The following is a 21,667-nucleotide window of genomic DNA, read 5'->3' as shown; positions in this document are numbered from 1 at the left end:
AGCTCATTTTCACCAGCTCCTTCCCTCAGCCAAGGGGCTACTGATTATCCAGCAGGGTTTTTCCAACTATAGCAATTTCTTGAATTTCATAGCCTGTTTTCCTGCCTTCTAGCCTGCCTTACATGTGCATGCTACACAGCAGATGAACTCGCATGAGGACTCTTTCCATACTATACATGTTACATAGGTACATACATATAGGGGAGCTCCCCTCTGTTCTCCAGTAGAAATGGCAGGCTGGAGCAAACTGCAAGATTTGTTCTTGAAACAGCTGCACATTCTAAGAGAGGACAGAAAATTTGCTTGTGCCTGTGCTGAGTAGGCTGCTCCTATGCTTTAAACCCAGACACAATGAGAAGAAGAGAATACTGTGTACAGTTTTTCTGGTTTAGAATTTGGGGTCTGCCAACCTGCTTTGCAAGCATGAAGTGTCTGGGGTATTCAGATCTGCCTGTGGTGCTTACAGAACACCACTACATGGCTGGACAGGTCAAACGACAGCTGAAGCCAACCTTAATGCCCTTACTGCTCTCTCATCTCCACCTCTTTAACTTACATATTCCTCCTCTGCAAGTTGTCTGGATTTAACTTGCTGTAGTATAGACAGCAGAATTTTGGAGTGGAGGTTATGATCTCAAAAAAAATCTCTGTGCAATAAATGTCTCAGTCAGCAACTCTCTAGCTGGGACACTCTAGAAACCCTAATGCAATACCATTAATTATAAAACAGTTCATCCAAAAGAATTCAGCATGGATTACAAAACACTGGATTGTTACTTTAAAAAAACCAGGCGTCTACTGGTTCATAAAGGAATCCCTTTCAAGAAAAAATGATTGCACAAGATAGTAAGATGGACAAACTCTGGGTGTTTTTGAAATCATCCCAAAAATCTTTTGAAAGGTCAAGTAATTGTAGTCAGACATCACTAACATTTAACTATGCCTGCTATGAATTCTGACCATACACACTTACTATACTCAGCAATGAGTAGTTTTTTGCTTTCCATCTCTGTTGTGTAACAGGATTTTACTGAAAAATGTAAGTAGCTAGGAAGGAAAGTGACTGTTTTTTACAGTAAAAGCTGTGTAACCTGGCATCTGCTGCTCTGCATTGCTTTTGTCAGCAGAAAGACTGATGTTCAGATAAAAAAGGAGCATGTGAAAAATGACACTGAAATGGCTGCAGTAGCAAACTAGGAAGTCTGAAATGACCTGCAGGAGAACGTAAGGAAGTATTCAGTAAGAAAAGCAAGAAGTTTTAATTCAAAAAGCCCCACAAACCAAAATCCAACACTCTGGGGGAAAAACAGCAGCAAATTTAAATACACAGGAGTGCTGTGTTTAAGAAAGAGACTACAGGCCAAATTCTATTTCCCCTTGAACAGCACAAAGTCACCGGTGCCTGACTACAGTTGTGCAGAATGTGAAGAATGACTATTGTAAGCTGGCTCCCTGCTTTTGTAAAGCTGGCAGAGCTGCTTTTGTGCCAGCTGCTGTAAGCTACAGAGAAGTAATGAATTCTACTGTCAATCTTCTGGCATAGGTTAAAGCCAGCTTGGGGTCTGTTCCAACTCATGCCAAGGCCAGCAGTTCAGCCAAGGATTTGTATCCTTAATTCCTGTCTCATGTATATTGTCTACTACACAAATGTGAAAAGAAATTGCTTCCTAAGTAAGACTAGAGAATAATAAATAAAGCACACCACTTTTCAACATTTGCAGAAAATGCAAAGAAGAAATAATGCCTGAAATGTACTAATTCTAGAACACTTGCTCTGCAAGATGAAGTTTCTTTTTAAAAGAAACTGAGTTATGTGTGAGAAGCAGAAAGCAAAGACTGTAAGTTCTCTTGGTTTTACATGAAGTTATTCACAAATGATAATGCAGAAGGAAGTGTCTAAGGAAAACATAAACAGCTCAACACTTAAAGCTACCGTCAACGTATTTCAATAACAGGGTTTTTAAAACAATCCTAAAGTAACTGACACAAGTATCTAATAGACATTTTTAAAGATAAGGAAATGAATAATCTAAATGCTACATTAAAAAATGTGGTTCCATTACATTTCTACTGCTTTTTGAATTCCAGGATAATTTTCCAAAAGTATGTTGGCTTTATTTGCCCATACTAAGACAAAAAGCTTCACCTTCCTGAATCTATTACTGCGACTACTGCAACCTACTGATGAGATCTAACCCATAGTTATTTAAAAACAATAGACTACAAAAGAAAATTCTCTTTGAGCACAGGGCTAAGTCATCCAAGGAAATAACTTTCATTTCTGCCAGCTGATCTTGAGACAGGGAAGTGATCCAAAATTACTAACATCATCCAGCCTTCTGGAAAGCAACTGAATTAAATCAGTTAAAGCAAAAGAAGTGTTCACCACCATAAAACAATGGCATTTAGTAGAGGAGAACCTCTGATACTTGTTTAGCAGATTTTCTTCCCTGTGGTCCACAAGAATTAAGTGCCAAACATGCCATTATTCTCATGTGCCCCAGCCAGTGCCACCACAGACAGTTAAGAAGCTCCTTGATGTTGGAATTGGCACAAAAATCCTTTTGGTATTTTTGCTTTCTGAGTAATTGAAGCATGAGCTACACCAGTATTTCTGATACAGAAAACAATTCTACAACTGATTCTGTATCCATTCCTGTATGATGTGGCAGTTTTACAACAGGAAAGTGACAGGATATAGTCCGGTACAGTTCTGTACTCCAGCTCCTTCATGTATTTGCTCTACTGAAAGCAGTGGGCTTTGCAAAGTTCTTAAAGCCAACCAGACCATATTTTCCAGGCACCTAAATATTCTGCCAGTGCATACTCTGACCTTCCAATCACCAGAAAGTTTTCTGCAACAACTTATTCTGAAACAATGCTCACATGCTACTCTGAATAGGCCAAAAAAGAATATTACTATATATAAGACCTAACACTGATGTTTAAGAAAGCATTATTTTTCAATTCTATTAAATCCTATATATGTGATTAAAGTGTCAACTATCTAAACAAGATTCATGCAAGATGTTGCTGAACCCAATAAAAGATACTCAATTTTTGTGGTTGAACCTCATTTAGATTTATTTAATTGTCTCTGAAAGTATCTACTTCAAATTAAGTTTAAGTTGCAGTTATTTTTCTTATAGAAATAGGATCATCTTACATGGTAAGACTGAGTAAATAATTTCTCATAAAGTATCTGCAGCTACAAAACAACCTAACTTACTAATGAAAAAGACCAATAATCTTTTTGATTTTGGAAGGGCTGCTGGCTGTTTTGGTTTAGGTTTTTTTTGTTACACAAAACCTGATAAGGATATTCTCAGGAAAATGAGAAGGGGTATTTCCCAAACCACACTCTGTAATTTGGCTGTTGCACCTTTCCTTTCCTTACTGGAAAAAGCAATACTCTTAACCATATGAAGTCACTTTGAAGGCATCCAAATAAAGGTCTGAAGACAGTCAGGACACTAATTTATCCAGAAGAAAGAAAATACTACTTTATGAAAGAATGTAGACTATAAAAATCATCCAAGAGGCAGAAGTTAAACCTTCCTTGGAATAGTTACAGCCAAGGAGAGAATTGACACCAATGCTAACTAAATATTGCATAACAGGTGATGGAAGCAAGCAGTACCCAAATGGAAAAGTATTCTGACCCATTCAAAGGCAGATTTTTTCCAAACTTCATTTAAAAACAAAAGGTTTTAAACGAAGAAGAGAGTTATGTAATGCTTGTTTTTTGAAACTCTCCTTTGCAAGATTCTTCATGAACTAAGTGTAGCAAATGAGAAGATAAACCAAGTGAAACTAAGAGTTACAGAGCATGAAATGACAGTTAAAGCTGAAAAGACAGGAGGAGAAATTATGCTTTAGGTTACCCCAATTAACTGTGGAGTGCTACCAATTCATACTGACAGCAATTCTTACAAGCTGGTTTTAGAGAAGACAGAAAAAAGAACTTATCATAAAGTTCTCTACGAACTGTCACCACTGATCATAAAAGAAACATAGCAAGAAGAAAGCAAGGACCGTGTTTGGCAGCTATCCATGATATCAGCACACCAGTGTGCAGAAGTTCCACAGAACTCCTGTGAGAAAGCAGAAATCAGTACTTCATGGCTAATTTATATTTCTGGAGAAAGAAAAAAATAAAACCTCAAAAATTTAAAGCATTCTACAGAGGACCTTCAAACTAAAAGGATGATTTGCTGTGAAACACAGAAAACAGCCAAAGCTAAACCACTAACTCCTGTTTCATAAACAAGTGCAGGAAATACTAAAATCCTTCTGTAACATACTTATCTTAGAACTAGAAGACTAACATTTTATAATCCTGTTTAGATACTCTGTGAAACACCACTGCACTGCCTCAATAATACAAAATTGTAACTATGAAAAGGATTTTTTTCCAGAAGGTTGTAAGGTGCTAAGCCTAAAACCAACATTTGATGTAAAAACATATGTTATATGTTTTCAACTTTTCTATTTTTTATCAGCTTATGGAGAAGAAATTTTTCTGGTGGGCACAGGAGTTGTAGATAACAAACATTCATGACTTACATGTATCAGTAGCCTACATCAATCCTACTCCTTCAATCTACCCTCAAAGTGCATTGGCAGAGCATTTTGCCATACAGGAATATACAGCCTAAAACCACGCAGAATGAGGAGGCACAGGATGAGAAATTACACTGAGCTGACAGTGGCGCTCAAGACTACACAAACCAGCAGTTAACACTTCCCACTGTTAAAGAAACATAGATAAAGAAAGGTGAGGGAGCTCTGTTTCCACTCCATTTTTGATCCATAGGGAAGATCACTAAGCAGCAAGTGGTCATGTTTCAATCACAATTACTTCCACTGCAATTCCAGCTGTTGATTCATAGAGTACAAGCCAATACTCTCCAATCAACTTAGGGACGAGGAACCAAAAGGATAAAAAATCAAAACAAATTCTCTCTTACTTATCTGTAATGATTTTTACAGTAAAAATCTGCATTCCCTCCCAGAGCCGCTGTCACAACAAGCGCTCTGAGCGCCTGCTGCCACAGACACAGCTTATGTTGACAGAAGTGACTTTATGCTGACATAGCAGTCCCACCATTTCAAACAAACTTTGTTCCTTCCTTCCACAGGAGGAATTTTTTTTCAGTATGCTGTTTTCTTGACCTGTCTGCACTGCCCCAGCTGGGCCTGCACCACAAACTTATACGAAGAGATTCACAAAATTTCCAAGTGAGGAAGTGCAGTTCTCAAGTCAAGATACAGTTCTATTTTAACCTTCTACTTGTTTTCCTGTACATTAAACTTTACATTCACTAAGTGGGATAAATACCAGTTACTCCAACCTCATTATCAACCTCATATAAGAATCAGGGCTCTGTATCTTCAAATTCACTTAAAAACAACAGGTTTCTAGCTGGCGATTCTGATGGCAAACATTACAACCATATATCAAATAATGATTGCAAAGAGAAAAAAATCAATCAAAATCATTAAGAGTTTGCATTTGGATTTGAATTGAAAAGTACATTGCACATTTTTTAATATTACTGGGAAAAATCCCCAGTATAAACTGGAAGCTAAATTACAGCTAAAATTCTTACAATATATCCTTATTTGCCCCTTAGAAAGAATGTATCATATTTTAGGGAAGCATATTATTTACATTTGTCACATTTGAAGACAAAAATGTAATTTCAGATGCCTAACTAGGAATCACCACTGAAGCACAGTAAATTATGCTACTAAGCTGCTACATATCCTTTTCAGCAACAATGACAACAGGGTGGAGTGTTCAGAATAAAATATTTCAGCAAAAAATATTTCTTTGAAGCCTAATTTTGAAGTTCAAGATTATTGTCTGTTCTGAAAAAAAAGAAAACAATTCTGCACAAGTCTGAATTCTGAAGACATAAAAGCCCACACCCAGAAATATGGTAACATGAAGAGTGATGAGCAAGTAACTTTGAGAAAAATGTGTAATTTCAAATGCAGTGACTGGATTGTGATAAACACATAATTTTTGCTGCACTAATTGAAAAAGATAAGTCTCCTTGATGATCACTTCAACTCCCTCTCTCCCTCTGGGAGGTTAACATATCCACAGCAGAACTTCCAGAAAGAAATTGATGTATGCATTTCTCTGGGTCAATACAATTATTTAGCATTTTAACACAGACCTGTGCTCTGTTACATGGACATGGACTGCTCCTGAAGCAGTTTAGGTACAGGCACACTCACTCAATAATTGCACTGAAATGTCAATGCTGACATTATAAAAGACAAAGAATTAGCATTTTTGCCAAATCATTTTTATAACTCACTGAAGTTTAATCCATGAGATTATGTAATCTCCAATTGTAATACTGGAGATTATTACACACTAAGAAATGTGTTAAATCTTCTTGTTATTTTTAATTAGTAAGCACATACACTGAAGAACCACCTTACCTGACAGAGTTTCGGCTCCTGTTTTCTATTTTCATTAAAATTCGTACATCTGATTGAGGAGATGCTGTATAGATTTTTAATCTGAAAAAAAAGCAGCAAAGATGCAGAAATGATGTACAATGACTTTTCTTCCTGTCATCCATAAGAGATGGATCTCTTATGCATAATCAACAGCCAAAATGATGTATTTTTTCATTAAAACAATAATTTGTCAAATACTAGGTGTTTTCTATAAATGAGGGTTAATATATTAGCATGTTTTTCTGGGTTAATTATTAGCAAGGTTTACTGTCACCTCTACTGAAGTTAATTATGGTTACATTTTTCAGAATTATAGTTGCTTTATTTGGTCTTTATGCCATGAGTCAATTTCTTAATTTTTTGTTGGTTTAAATTTGGTGGCTGGACTCCAGGGTTAGTTGGTTGGTGAATGTAAGGATGTCACAGGAATTAAAGATGTACTGCTGACTGGGAACTCAGCACTGCAAGCTGATAGTGCAGCTAATTTAAGCCATGTATTCAGAACCATTCCCTTTTATTAGTGCATTAGATCAACGAGGCAGGAAAGTTATTCAATACCCACCTTTGACAAACTACAGGATCTGACTCCACTGGATCAATGTATGGCTTGAGGATATCAGCAAGTGTTTTATCGTCAGGCACCCTTTCAGCAAAGATAGAAATCAAGCATGTGAGACATCCCTCATCACATACACAAATATCTATTGTGAGTCACCTGTATATTAGCATGCTACACTGGCACTGAGTAGCTCATGGGAGGATCATAAGTGTGTATCAATACTGCATAGATATGGCAGCTTTATCTCAGTTTCAGCACTGGGATTTCACAGGCACGTATGAGGAGTAAACAGATGCATATCTCCAGTTTCTAACTCTGCAAAGAAACATGCTGTTCCAGTAGCCCTAGGAGCAGACAACACATAATTCTCATCTCCCTTCAGGCTAGGAAAAAAGGAGAAACATTTGTCAATAAAAGCTTATTTATTTTTTGCCTTTTCAAAATGTGTTTGTGGACTTTCCTACAAAGCAAACAATGCAACCATTTCACCCTGTATGAAGGTCAGTTCCAGAGTGCAGGTGAGGAGGGGTGGCAAACTGTGCTGAACATCTGCTCCATGAGAAGAGAGTGTGTCAGGTGTAGGGGCACTACTATTATGAATATACAAACTCTCTATTTACATAGAGAAAAGGACTAACAAACATTATGCCTGATTTGGAAAGTCTGCTAGCTTTCAGAGAGAAAAGGACTACACAACTTTCAACACTTTTTAGATTGAAATGCTCTTTTATTTAAGACTAAAATAAATACCTGAGTTTACCCTGTATAACAGAACTCAGTAAGAACTGATTAAAATATTTTGCAGTTCAACTTCAGCAGATTAATTGAAACTTTATAAAAATATTTTTTAAAGCTCTGTACCCTTTTAAAGTGTATTCAGCATGACAGTGAGGAAATATGAGCTTCAAATGCCAGTAGAACTTGTTCTCCCTGAAAAAAAAAAAGAAATGCATATTCTTAGTCTTAGTTGGCAACAACAATTTTTTTCTGTGATTAAGCTTGGTAACCTACAGCATAGGTGCAAAGAAAATACACAGTTAAGATTTTGAATGGCTTCAAAGAGTAAAAGGGGCATGCAGAGAAGCTGAGATGTCCTTTGAAAGATGTAATGCTCCCACATCCTGTTAAATTTCAAATCCTCATGGAATGAAAATCTGTTCCTTACAAATATATGAAGATATCACCAATTAACTGATCAACAGTATTTCACATTTTAAAAGCGAGTCCAGCTGCCCTTTAATTTCAGAAAAGGAAACTGCTTTTTGGCATATCACCCAGGACAGATTACCAAACCTGTGTAACAATAATAGCCAGAGTCCCAGGTGAGGCTGGGTCCTACAGAACACAGGGGACTCAACCTCTTCCAGCGATTATGGCCTCAATAGAAAATGTGTCATGGCCAGGGAAGGAAGCTGCCTTCTGGCATAACATGGATAAGAGAAGTTAGAAAGAACAAACATTTTACAGAAAGATTGTAAAACTTCTGGTAGAGACAAAGTGATGTCACATTCCTTTCTTCTGTATGTCAGTTGCTATTTTTAGGATCATCTTCCCTCTCCAGCTAGCATAAGTAATACCTGAGAACAGAAGCTACTGAAGCATAGCTCAAAAGCAGAATCAATCTAGGCAGTATTTCTAGAGAATTTTGCTACATCAGGCAGTCTCTATTTGCCTTTTTGCTCAGTTGCAGAAAGTCTGCAGAAACTTTTCTGAAAGAATTCCATGGGAGAAAGCTTAGGGAAAAAGATTCCCTAATCTAAAAGTCAGGTTCCTGGCCTTTTGCTCTGGTTCAGAAATTCACACTCATGACAAACAGCAAAGATTTAGAAATTGGAGCACAAACACCTGTGAGGCACAGGGATATCCAATGGTGTCTTTTTTTTAACTGCTTTTTAGAACATTATTATGATGAATCATTGCATCCAGGATAATCACCTTCAGTTATGCAAAGATTCTGGTCTACAATAAAAAGTAAACACAGTGTTGTTCCAACATGTTGATTAATTTGTTTATCAGGCCAATGAAACATTATCCAGCAGGTTCTAGCTGGCTGCAGAGAGAAGCATATGTGCATCCACTAGCAAAACAGTAAACTTAGCTGCTAAAATCAATTAACTCTGATAGTAATTTTTAAATGAAAGCCCTTTTTATAAAGTGAGCTTATCAAATAAGTAATTCTCTTACCTAGTTGTTCCTAGGAGAAAAGTGAGTTTTACAACTGAACTACACTTTCTGGAGTATAAGTAAAATCACATATATTAATATTTACAAAAAAAGAGCAAGCAGGAACCCCCAGCTCCAAGAAAGTAATAATTAGAATAAAATAAATTGATGAAATCCAGGGTCCCCAAAACAATATGTGCCTCAGCAGAGTTGTGCAGCACGCCTTGTGATTCCTCCCTTCTTTCTGCTCATATTTGTTAAAGTAGAGAATGAGAATGTGGAATTAGAGAACATCAGGTCTGGAAGAGGTAAGAAGACTGTACAGCCAGAGCTGGAGGGTAACACAGAAAACATTATTAATCATATAGCATATATATAACCAGAAGTTGACAAAGTATTTGGGCCCACGAATTTTATGCTCTTTTGCATATTGGTATGACAGTCCTAAATTACCAAACTGCAAAATGTTTTGAAATAACTCAAAATCACTGAGTGGAATTTTGGGAGTTTTCTACAAGGTAGGTAAAACAAGGTTTTGCAATTCTTATCTTGACAGCTGAGGGAAGCACCAACGTTACTATACACACAGAGCAAACTGGAATATCCCTAAGGTTATGTAACCAGTTCAGTTCCCTTGTGATTAACAAGCTTGTGATTCCTCTCAAACATGTTAATATCTGCCATTTAACACAGAATAGTGTTATTTCAAAGCACTTTCCCAAGGAGACTAGTAAAAGTTAGACACAGAAATAGGGTGACCAACAGTAGCTGAAGGAAACGCTTACGATGTATAAAAAGTTTATAAAAAGTTTATAAGGACTGTTCACATGAGGGTTTTGTTCTATGTTATTAACTAACTTGAGGCTTGGTGCCATGTTTTCATTTAACTCACCATCTTCCACAATTTTTTCAAACAGACCATGTTCATCTATTCTAAGTGACCCTTTCTGTGACACTTTGATCTTTATATCAAGACAGCCAAAGCATGAGAGAGACAAACCATGACACAGCTCACAGAAACATGTACGTGGCTCAAGGACTGTCTCTAACACAGGCACTTGAAAAAGAAATACTCCAAAAAGAACTTCTAGCTATCTGCTACCTGTTGCTAGGAACCCTCTACATGTGTCTGTAAATGGCAGTCACACAGCACATCCTCATTTCACATGCAAGGCTGATTCCCTGTGGGCTCACCGAGGCAGACTCAGCTCATCACTGCAGCTGTAAAATCAGCTTAGAGGATTCTTCTCTCACTTCTGCCCTCCCTCCCCCTTCCAGGCACAATCTTGTCTATGGAATAGGGCACAGAAAGTGCTGTGAATCAGGGAAGCTGAAGTTAAAAAGCTCATTTCTCATCAAAAAATTCCACTTTGATAAAACAGAAATGTTGATTTTTTTTCTCAGCAAACTAATACCATAACTGGCAATTAATGTCTTAGTCTCTCTTCAAAGTACTCTTTGGAATAGCCTGGAAGTAAATGGCAAGTAGAAAGAGGTAAGACAGTTTAAGAACAGGATAGAAGTAGGCAAGAAAAAAAGAAGCTTGGAACAGGAATAGCCTCATTCTCTTCACTATATAATGAAGTCTTGAAAAACAACCTGCTGGGTGCCAGTTATTGAAGTGAAGCCTCCCTCACCATCACTGATGTGTGCCCAGAGGACTTGATGTCAGCTATAGATGCTATCAAGACTGCTTCACAACAAGTTCTGATCAAAGTTAGATACCCTGGCTCCAGATCTCACTGACTTCATTTTCCATTATGGCTCACTGGGGCAGTATTTTCTTCAAATACAACGGGCATGTAGTATGTTAATTTTCTAAATGAAAATGCCTAATTGTACAAGTTATCTGCATTTGAGTAACAGCTCACTCCATGAAGCATTCCATGCCACTCTGCTGCCATGGAATGCCCCTCCAACAGTGCCCTGGTTTTTTGGATACCAAGGCACTGACTTTAAAACTACAAAAGAGCAGAGATCTGGGTGAAGCACTAGCACATCAGTGATGTCAGTAAAAGCAGCATCATAGCCCATCCCTGCCCTGCTTGGTTTCATCTCATTTTCTGGCTACTTCAGAAGCATGGAAATGGATCAGAGGGAAAAGGGGAGCCAAGCACCTCTCTCCCTACACGAGATGTAGATAAAAAATACTTTCAGAACTGCACAGGCTGTTTCACAACTACAGTTTTACAAAAAGTGACTATCTACCTTTCATTTCCCCTAAAACTTCCAAAAACTTCCTTTGTCATTAACTGTAGTTCCCCCAGAATTACATATAGATGATTTAAAAATTTTTCACAGCAACAATGGAAACATTTTTACTTCTGATGTTACAAAGACAGCAGCAGTATATACAAAGTGGCTGTCTCCTCCAGCAGGCTCTCAGAACAACTGCAAAAATTTGCACCACCTTTACAGTTACAGCAGTACCTAAGAAGATGCTCAAAAAACTGTGATTGCAGACAGTACAGCTGCTGGGAATTAAAGGACTGATCTAAAAAGGATTCTGGACTTGGACATACCTGTTAAGTGCCTTGGTAGATTTCTGGAAGTGTCTAATATTTATGCATTTCGTTAAAAATATATTAAATATCTCATAAAGCTTGATTTTCTTATCTAGGCTTCCTCTGAGCATTTCCTCTCAGTTTTGTCTAGGATGCAGTAGAACTGTTTTAACCATGTTTAGAAGATGTTTTGAAATGTGTGTTTATATATATGCAAACTAAAATACTGACAAAAATTCCAAATTCATCACATCTTAAGATATCAACAGCATTTCTGGCTCTACAGAAGTATTTCACTGGCAGCCTGTCAAAGATAGTGATTCACTGATGATTCTGTTTCAATTTAGCAACTAGTATTCTTAAAATATTAGTATACAGGATATCTTACGTCAAAGTGCAAATACTGTACTATTTCCTGTCTCTTTCATTTTGAATTCATAAAAGTGATTAAAAGGACATGAAGTTTAATGACAGACCAGTTATCCTTTCATCTGACAATACCCAGTACTCTGTCAGAATGCAATGAAGTTTAACTGAAGTACTGGGCATTCAGCTCATATAGGTTTGGATAATACTCTGACTTCCTTTAGCAACTTAACTTTCTTCTTCATGGGTCCAAGAAGGCAAGCAAACCTATGTACTAAGTAACAACTAAATTCAAGTTTAACAGCTCCAGCAGTGTTATATTAAGTCAAAACCCAGCTCAGAAAACTCCTTGCTACATTCTCAAAATCAACACTTCAAACAATAATTGATATTATCTCTACCTAGCTAAGGATTAGAGCTGACATTTTAGAGCTTCCAGGTGTACCTCAAAGTGTAACAATAATGATCTCTTAAATTATGCTAGTCCCCAAATCTCCACACTGTATTTTTTTCTCACAATTACATTGAAGAGGTGAGTTAATGTAAGAACTTCCTCCTCCTCCTACATATACCCCTCTGATCAAATGCTCCCAGGCTGCAAGCATGCCCACTGCAAGAGAGGTTTGTAGACCTCTGACCCCTCTTGGTGGGGAGGAGAGGTAAAAAGGATTTGGTCTGGGAGATATATGCTGTGGAGTGTGGAGGAAGCTGGCTGGAGATGTCTGTGACAGCGCAAGCAGCAGGGAGGCCTGGAGTAGGGCAGCACAAGCTGCAGAGCTCAGGGAACTGCACTGCCCCATTTCAGTGTCTCACGACATCACCTCCTGCCAGGAAACAGGAGCCATGGACTTGCAAGCTCATTCCCCTCTTCCTGTTTGACCTGCTGCCTGGAGCTTCCCAGTTGGTGCTCCTGCCCTTGGTTTCAGCCTGGCCTCACCCTTCACCCTTTTCCCTGAGGCCCCCTATCCCAGCAATTCACCCCATCAGCTCCATGGAAGGATGTATCCAGTGGGCAACTCTCAGCTGTACTGAAAAGAGAGGCACCACAGGAAATGTAGGGTGCAGCAGCACTTCAAAAATAATTTATGAATAAGGACTCAGATGCACCATGAGTTCACACTCTGGACTCAGACACTACTTTCTAATGACCCTCCATTACCTAGATATTCAATTTTACACATCAGTCTAACCCATGTGTTGCCCAGCATTGGCACGTATGCTTCCACAACATGGGATTTAGCAAACAAATTCATGGAATCCAGGAAGTGAAGAGTCTGGCTAACACTTCAAAACAACACTGATGTGTCCTCCAGTGCTGGCACAGGCAGGAGATGACACAAGAATACATCTTGTACTTCCTAGTTCTGGACTGCTCTCATTCCTGCCTTGTACTGCCCAAGAGCTTGGCTTGCAGGGAGAGTGTCGGGAGGACACAGGAGAAGCTGTTCTCAGTTTTCCACGCACACATGTTGAGCAGCTTCCAGCCTCCACCCTCTGGAGCAATCTGTCTACAAATCTTGGCTGACAAACAGCATGAGAAGGGGCTCACATCTACAGGAGAGGGACACACCAGACCCTGAGCACTGTCAGGTGCTAAGCTCATATAATGGATATATGACTATTTGCACAGCTTTACCTCATTTCAATGTGATATTCAACAAAATGTTATGGGTGTCATGAAGTCCTGTGACATCCACAGTCTGGGTTTTCTCTAACAGAACCAGTAAAATAAGTAACTTTAAAAGGTTACACTTCTACATCTATTTGATGTCTAACATTCTGCTAAAATCTACGAAACCAAACCTGCCAGTGTTTTTCCCTAGAGCAGCCTCAACGACCCAGGTGGGTGTGTTGAGCAGTTTCCAGGTGGGTTATTACTCTTTCAGAGACAGACCTCTGGTGGCCACCCAGAGACCAGCACCGTGGAATGCACAGCTCCCAGAACAGACGGAAAACACATCCTGAAAACATAAATGGCCACCAAAACTGAGACCATGAACAAAACAAGTAAAGGAGCCATCATGGGCATATGAGCCATCAGGGATGTCACTGCTGTGAGATGCTGAGAAGGCATTTTTATTTGACCCCAGGATACCACTGAGCTGAACTGCAGACCTGATTCCTGTCACAATGAAATACTTCCTAATTTCTTTCACTTTCACTGTGAAAATACTTTAAAATACAATCTCTGTATATTAGAGAAAAACCTCAGTGTGGATAAAGGAAGAAATAGTTAGATTTTCCTTAGCTTTCTTCCTGAATTTGTACTTGTCTGCACTTGTCTCTCTAAACTGTGCTGTATCAAACATTCCCTTCCCCAGCACAGCAGCTCCCATCACAGAATGCAACTCGGGTACTGAAGCACCTCTTCAGATTTAAGTCAGCCTTTTCAGAGACAGGGATTTGTGCAAGCTTTCTACATCAATCAATCCTCTATCATAAAACCTCCAAAGAAGCATTTTCTTTTTCCAGAAAAAACCCCAAGTGTTAATTAAAAGATCACAACAGCACTAATTCTTTGTTCCATTATCCAGTGTTAGCATTTTTCAAAATAAAGCATGAATTATGTAAGCTCTTAAACTGAGCTCAAAGAACCTAAAGAAAATGAAAACGTAAAGCATGAAATATTAAACAGCTTTTGCAAAACAAGGTGCATCTAACAGATTTCAAAGCAAGCATATTGGTATGAAGTCAAATTCTCATCACTATATGCTCAACATATTGCTGACTGTAACCAGCTGAAGACTCACATGGAATTGAAGGTGGTAGAATTTTCTCTTCTTTTTGTGAATCCAACAGGCAGTGTTTTTAGCTCAATATTGCACCCTCGAGCTTTGTTCCTCAAGCAGTATAACTGGAAAGAAATAAAAAAACATTAAAAAAATAATTGAATATATAAACCCCCAAAAATTAAACAATAAAAAGCTGACAGGAATTATGAGAATATTATAGAAAAGGCCATATTTAATGAAATACTCTTAATTTTTTAAAAACTATCCCGAATGAAAAAAATTAACTACACCTAGAAAACTCTCTGAAACTTTTCTGTAAGTTTCTTTACTATTAAAAAAGAACATGCAAATGACCTTTTCATAGCAGAAGTTCTTCAACATACCATGAAAGTCACCGTGTGACCACTCTGGGTGTAATACCACCACAGGGATGCTTTCTGGGTTACAAACCTGCTGGCAGAATGTACATACAAACACCATCCCAGCCACTGCCAAATTCTGATTTGAAGGTACCACTAATGGCAGCATCCCATTAACATGCCCAGTACCACACCCCTAAAACTGGCACCCATGCAGCATCTCACCCTTGTCAGCACATATTTCCAGAACATCACAGTGTTCAATACACACACACACAGAATATTACTCCAGCCAGAGAGGAAGCTGGAGCCCTGAGTGTAGGGCTGTATTTCAAGGTATCTTCGCAAGACTAGAAAACAAAATGGCCTTGATATCTTTTTGTCATTTACCAATGAGTCAAAATATTTTGGAGTAGAGTTGGTTGGGCTTTTTTGGGTTTTGTTTGTTTGTTCATTGGTTTTAGTTTGGGGAGTGTGCTTGGCTGCTGAAAGAGCTTAAGCAAAAACCCATTCTCCCTTAGAAGGCTATCTTTTATGTCACTCTTGCTTAGACTTAGTCTTTGAAGAGCTCTAGTTATCTTCATTTGGTATATAGGGAACCACATAACAATTTCTAGGCTATTATTAAATCCATTGTTTACCTGGGAAGCGTGTACTTAAAAATTCAAAAGTTGCGGCGGTGTAAGGAAACAGACTTTCCTAACACACATCTATCATCCAACAGCAACAGTGGTCATACATAAATTTTAAGAAATGTTAGTGATCTTTCCTCCCAAGCAACTGGATGTAGGCATCAATACTATTGCTGCATAACCTAGAGATTTCTTTTGATTTCTGGCTCTAAAATTCAGGGTCATTCATACCTTCATAAGAGAGGTACCAGCTCTGGAATCTGGACTAGGACTACCTCAGTGGGAATTCAAAGGTAGCCAACCCTAATTCCAACAGAGCAAAAGGAGAATCAGAAACTTACAAGTCTTTTTGTTGCTGGACTATGCACAATACAATGTCGAGCAGCAGCATCAGCTGTCCTTCCCACATCTTCCAGGAAACGATAATCTGAAGGTTAAATGGAACAAAGAAAAATGTAGTGCCAGCCTAGTAAAACCAGTGAGTTTTAGAACACACACAGTATGTTCTTACCACTCAGAAGGTTCAAGTCAGTAAATTCATTTACAGAGACAAATGCTGTTTTATCCCTGACTCCATTACAGCTCAGTGCAAGCTTATGTTTCTTTACACACAACAGGCTGAAATGACAAAAAAAAAAAGGAATTAACATGTTCAGTACATGAATGGGGAAATAATCAAAACTATTTAGTTCAGATAACAGATACCTGCACGAATATTTCATGCATCGTGGACATCTGTACTTGGCTGCTTCTTTGCTACAGGTTTCACACCTGAAAGAAGTAAAAAATACTTCTCAATAAGGGAGCATTTTTGCACCTTACTGGCCTATAGAAGTGCCTGCTCAAAAACCAGGCACTAGGCCATCCATCAGCATTTTCAGGAAAAGCTATTTTAGTGCACCTTGAAAGGAGAGAGAGAAAATACAAATATGCTGGATTAGGAAAGGTGGCAGACAAAACAACACAAGCCATGGAGAGTATCTCCAAACACACACACATTACAACACTGTAGATGCTTGAAAGAAAAAAATCCCACATGCTAACTGAAGAGCTGGAAACAGAGCAAGCCTTTATCAGCCTTTATGCTTTGTGGCCTGTGCTTTTCTCCTCCTGCATCACCTGTACTGTGCACTATACCAGGCTGGCTTATAATACTCCCAGCTTTAGGCACACGGAAAATAAGTCTCATGGATTCACACTAAACCCTGAACAATGCATCCCATTTTTTCACTGGAACAAAAAGAGCATGACAACATGGTCAGCCAAACAACTTCTAGCTGTCAGCAGGGCAAACTCCAAAGTCAGGGAACCTTTCAGGCACAATATGTAAGACTTATCAATTTAACTAATAAATACCAGTGAAAAATTATATTCCTCGACAAATATGACCATACATTTTTAACTAGGCTATCAAAACAGCTGTTTCTCCCACTCTTAAGAAAAAGGTCTCTATATCATCACTCTTATTTTAAATCTAACAAACAGAAAAGAGAAATAACAGTTCCCCCACTTCAGAAAAGTTTTTGCGAATATACAAACGCACCATTTTCAACTCCTAGGCGATAAATGCCAGCCCTAACCCATTTCCCTTCCTCTCCCCACCACGTGCTCACTGTTTGCTGCTAGCGAGGGCCTGAAGGACAAGCCCAGCAATACCATCGCCTGACGAGAGCTGTGAATTAGCAGTACAAAGCCATTCTAAGAACCGGGAAAAAGGGTTTCAAACATTGCAAACCAGCAACGGGGAGTTATTCTGAACAGGGATTCCCCTTCCCCTCTCTACAGGATCTCAGCGGTGCCCGCTGCCCACACCGCTCCAGAGAGGCTCTGCCCCGGCCGGCGGCAGCGCGCAGCCCCTCGCTCGCTCGGGCCTCACCCGCGCGGGGCTGCAGGGCACAGAGGCACCCGCCGAGACCCGCGGAAGGCGCTCCCGAAGCCCGTGCGGCCGCTGCCGCCGCCATGCCGTACCTGTGCAGGGACATCTTCCCGCCGCCCGCCGCCCGCCCGGGCCCGTCCCAGTCCTGCTCCCGCTCCGCCATGGCCGCGCCGCGGGGCCTCACGGGGCCTGCGCGGCCTCTGCGGCGCCGCCTGGCGGCCGCGAGCCCCAGCGCAGCCGCACGGGGCGGGCCCGGACCCGCCGCGCCGGGGCCTGCGGGGCTCGGGGGCCTGCGGGGCTCGGGGGCCTGCGGGGCTCGGGGGCCTGCGGGGCTCGGGGGCCTGCGGGGCTCGGGGGCCTGCGGGGCTCGGGGGCCTGCGGGGCTCGGGGGCCTGCGGGGCTCGGGGGCCTGCGGGGCTCGGGGGCCGATGTTCCAGCCAGGAAGGCTTTCCAGAGCCCAGAGGAGGCTTCCCGAGCCGCTCACTGCGCCACACAGCAGCACGGTGCCCCGCCAGGTGACACCGGGCGTCGCTCCTTACCTCTCCGTGTCCCGCCGCACCGGCCGCCGTCCCGCTGTCTGCGTGGGGTGTGCATTTCTGCCTCAGCTACGGAAATGCACATCCGAGCAGCCTTATAAGACTTTAAACTCCTTGCTTTTAAAAGAGATATTTTCTGAAATTAAAAACTCCCAAAAATAGAGCAATGAGACGAATAAAAATATACATGAAGCAGACATTTTCTTTAAAATTATAATCTTAGAAAACACACCCAACATTTGCCAAAATATCACCGCCAAAGCCAAACTCAGAGCAAATGTAAAATCATGATGTCAGTGTATTGATCTTGAAAATACAAAAAGTGAGACATTTTCTCATCCTTCTGTAACCTGGCTTTGTTTTTTATCAGATTTTTGTCAAAGTGGTCAAAAATGATGCTTTGCTACAAAATGTAAGATGGGATGTGGACATACATTACTTTGTAAAAGCAAACATTGTCCCTCTGTCAGTATTCTCTGGCACAGAGCATATGCATTTCCCCTTGGGAAGGGAAACACTGCCACCTAAGGAAAGTGCTCTTCTAGAGGATTTTCATCATTTCTAAGAATGACCTATACAATATGAAACAGAATAGTAAAAGACAAAGAGATAGCTTGGAAGCTTATTTTATTATACTTTGGTGGTGTGGTTTACTGCAGATGAAGACAGACAGGTTGTTGAACACTCCCAGGCTCCTCAAATACAGTCTGGTATCACCTTGCTGTGTACTGCTGAGCACACTTTCAATTGATAATAGATAGAGGCATATCAATATAAAGAGTGCTTTTCCTAATGGTAAAACTGTTCTTTTTTACAAAAAAAAAACCCAAAAACCAAAAAAAAACAAAAAACAAAACCCAAAACAAAACAAAAACTTCACTGAACATTTTAAGCTTAATTTTAAAAACCCAAAATGATCTAATAAATTTTGCAAAAAAAATGGAATTTCTAAGAGGATGAAATGCTGATTATAATTTAACAGTAGCCATTCAGAAGACACACTATAGTAGATCTTTTCAGAAGTTACAAAATATATACAGAATATATCATCTTAAGATGGCTTTGGCATTAGCAATGTTAACTGAAATGCAAAATTTAAAAGTCAAAACTACTTTAGGTAGTTCTTCTTACAACGATTTTCACAATGGCTGTAACAGAAACTGTTCTGACTATATGCATCATATACAATATGCTGTCTTATACACCATTTCCAAAATAGTACACAAAAATATTTTAAACAAGAAATCCACATAAATAATGTTTTCAGTTATGTGAAGTATGTGACCAACGGTTTAAAATAAGCACCTTCACAACAGAAACATATCCTGATGTAACCAGCACATACAGTCTGAAAGATAAAAAGGGACTCAAATAATCTCTGCTAAGGCCACAAGCGCCCTGTGTTATGAAGAGCACCAAGGCAACACGGACAGGAAACACAAAGAGGTAGTGTGCCATCTGTTCAGATGTATGTCCACCAAGGACTGGAATAAAGCAATGGTTAAGAAAAGAAGACTTATTGTACTGTGGCATGATTCACTTTTCATACAAAAGCTATTGCACATTTAGGAGCATTAGCAGGTATTGCTCCTCAGTATCACACGTCTCCAGCCTTCCTCAGGATGGTTTTTGTGCAGTGCTGTTAAAAAGCTTGCTAGGAACGCTTGATGTCCTGAAAAACTCCACGTTCAGATACTCAATTCCAGAAAATTATACAAGAAAGCACCAAGAAATTTATTTTTAAATACTTTAAGAAAATCGCTTTAGTATTTTCTTTCTTTTATTTTTTGAATGTCATTTCTCCTTAGGAGGAAGTCTTTTTCTTCCTGAGGTTATTTAATCAACAACACTTGAAATGATTCTTCAGTTTCCTAGTAATTTTGCCTGCAATGGATCATTACTTTTCATTCAATCTGTGCAGCACTCCATATGGATGCAACAAGAAACCTAGGACAGGAATCTTACAGGAAGCATACGGAGCCACTTTCTATGAAATGCTGCTGGCCTGGTTTGAGGTGAGGAAGTGCATTAACTTGAACAACTGGAAGCTGATTTGTGTCCTGAGTGTGGAAAAAGAACTGGGTCTTATGCCAGCTGCCGTCTTCAATCTGAAACACACAGGAGAAACATATCAGAGTCATATAAATGGTGAGCTTCAAAACACAAATGAAAATTGTGCTTACAGAGTGAAAGAGAAGTAGCGCACAGAAACATTTATTCTCTCAGCAGTTCCTAAAGAAACTGTGTAATTTAACAAATGCCATTTCTGAAGCCTGAAGTTTCATTTTGAGGGCAACTGTTCCTAAATTTTCCTGGAGGACCTCCCTATTTCTGTGCCCATGTCTCTGCAGTGTCTTTGTACACTCTCAAAATACACGAGACACAATGCAAACAGCAAGTATAGATACCCTGTATCATGGCAATTGCTTATACCCTTGAAGAGATGATGAATTCAGTATCTAAAGGCTGGCATAGGCAGAGCTATGTAAAGAAGCAAGCTTTAAGGAATGTGAATCTAAATGATTGTTATTTATTTGCAGGAGGTTAGTAATGTCTAAACAGTACCTCTGTCCTCCCTTTAATAGTATGATGCTAAAAGGCATTTACCATGCATTCATCCAGAAGCACTTTAGGTTCCAGGAGAGTATTTGCTTTAAATATTTGACCATTCCATCCTTTAAAGGTAACTGATGTCTTCCGGCTCCCTGCTGCAGTCAGTCCCCACATGGGTGTGTTCAGACAATGGACTGTGATGCTGTGGGTTGCTTCTGAGCTCAGTAAATGAAGGAAGTTCATCTGCACTTTCCCAACACCAAACTCCAGCTGAATTCCGAGAGAAAAGCATTGTTAGGCTTACAGCTGGACTGTGCTGAATGGCTCAGCAGCACAAAGTGCCATGGAGATGGCAGGATGGTGTTCAGGCACAGGAGCATGTATACATGTTTATATACATTGGGGCCAATGCCAAAAGAGCACCATCTGCATTCCTCAGGGAGATGTTAGGTCCTATTACAGGCATTACTATAAACAGAAGCTTCCACAGGACATGTTCAAAGCTTAAATAGAAACATTTGCTGATGCTTACAACACTGCTGAAACACAGCTGGTCAGAAAACAGTATTTTTAAATAAGGAAACTGAAACAAATGCTTTTGTGATTCAGACAAAGATATTATCAGCAGCAGTGTTTTAACTGAAGCCACATCAGTCTGCTGTTTAGTCTTCTTAGACCACAGGTTCTGTCAATACTGATAGTCCATTAAAATGCAAAAGTTCATAAGTATACTTTGATTTTAGACAGAAAATATAGTAACTCATACAAGAAGAATTTCTCTGAGACTATTCCATAGTCAGGGATCTTCCAAATGTAGGAACATATATGTGAACTTCACAGTATTTCTGAAGCTCTTCAAAGACTACAGTGTATATACAGAACTTTACAAACATAAAATTTCTATTCC

The 21,667-nt window shown here is 39.6% G+C and overlaps 2 protein-coding genes across 3 annotated transcripts in view; both read right to left on the bottom strand.

Moving 5' to 3' along the window:
* ZNHIT6 (zinc finger HIT-type containing 6) overlaps window positions 1-18,292 on the bottom strand; it is a 30,906-nt gene extending 12,614 nt beyond the window's left edge. Inside the window, exons 1-9 of the mRNA XM_071435644.1 lie at window positions 18,211-18,292; window positions 17,764-18,154; window positions 16,501-16,566; window positions 16,307-16,413; window positions 16,137-16,222; window positions 14,823-14,926; window positions 7,901-7,969; window positions 7,043-7,123; window positions 6,460-6,540 (exon numbers count right to left, since the gene is read on the bottom strand). Coding sequence (XP_071291745.1) covers window positions 6,460-6,540; window positions 7,043-7,123; window positions 7,901-7,969; window positions 14,823-14,926; window positions 16,137-16,222; window positions 16,307-16,413; window positions 16,501-16,566; window positions 17,764-18,154; window positions 18,211-18,292 — 1,067 coding nt within the window. The remainder of the gene's footprint in view (window positions 1-6,459; window positions 6,541-7,042; window positions 7,124-7,900; window positions 7,970-14,822; window positions 14,927-16,136; window positions 16,223-16,306; window positions 16,414-16,500; window positions 16,567-17,763; window positions 18,155-18,210) is intronic.
* Window positions 18,293-18,817: 525 nt separating this feature from the next.
* Window positions 18,818-21,667, bottom strand: part of COL24A1 (collagen type XXIV alpha 1 chain) — a 120,002-nt gene continuing 117,152 nt past the window's right edge. For both annotated transcript variants that reach the window (XM_071436357.1, XM_071436358.1), the window contains 2 exons: window positions 20,815-21,030; window positions 18,818-20,315 (listed from right to left, as the gene is read on the bottom strand). In XM_071436357.1, the coding sequence (XP_071292458.1) occupies window positions 20,169-20,315; window positions 20,815-21,030 (363 nt within the window). In that variant the 3' untranslated portion in view covers window positions 18,818-20,168. The remainder of the gene's footprint in view (window positions 20,316-20,814; window positions 21,031-21,667) is intronic.

Source organism: Agelaius tricolor, unplaced genomic scaffold, assembly GCF_023055355.1.
Source record: "Agelaius tricolor isolate 1412-34295 unplaced genomic scaffold, bAgeTri1.0.p SCAF_11, whole genome shotgun sequence".
Lineage (NCBI taxonomy): Eukaryota > Metazoa > Chordata > Aves > Passeriformes > Icteridae > Agelaius > Agelaius tricolor.
Note: the sequence above shows the minus strand (reverse complement) of the source record. Positions and strands in the feature narration are given on the sequence as shown.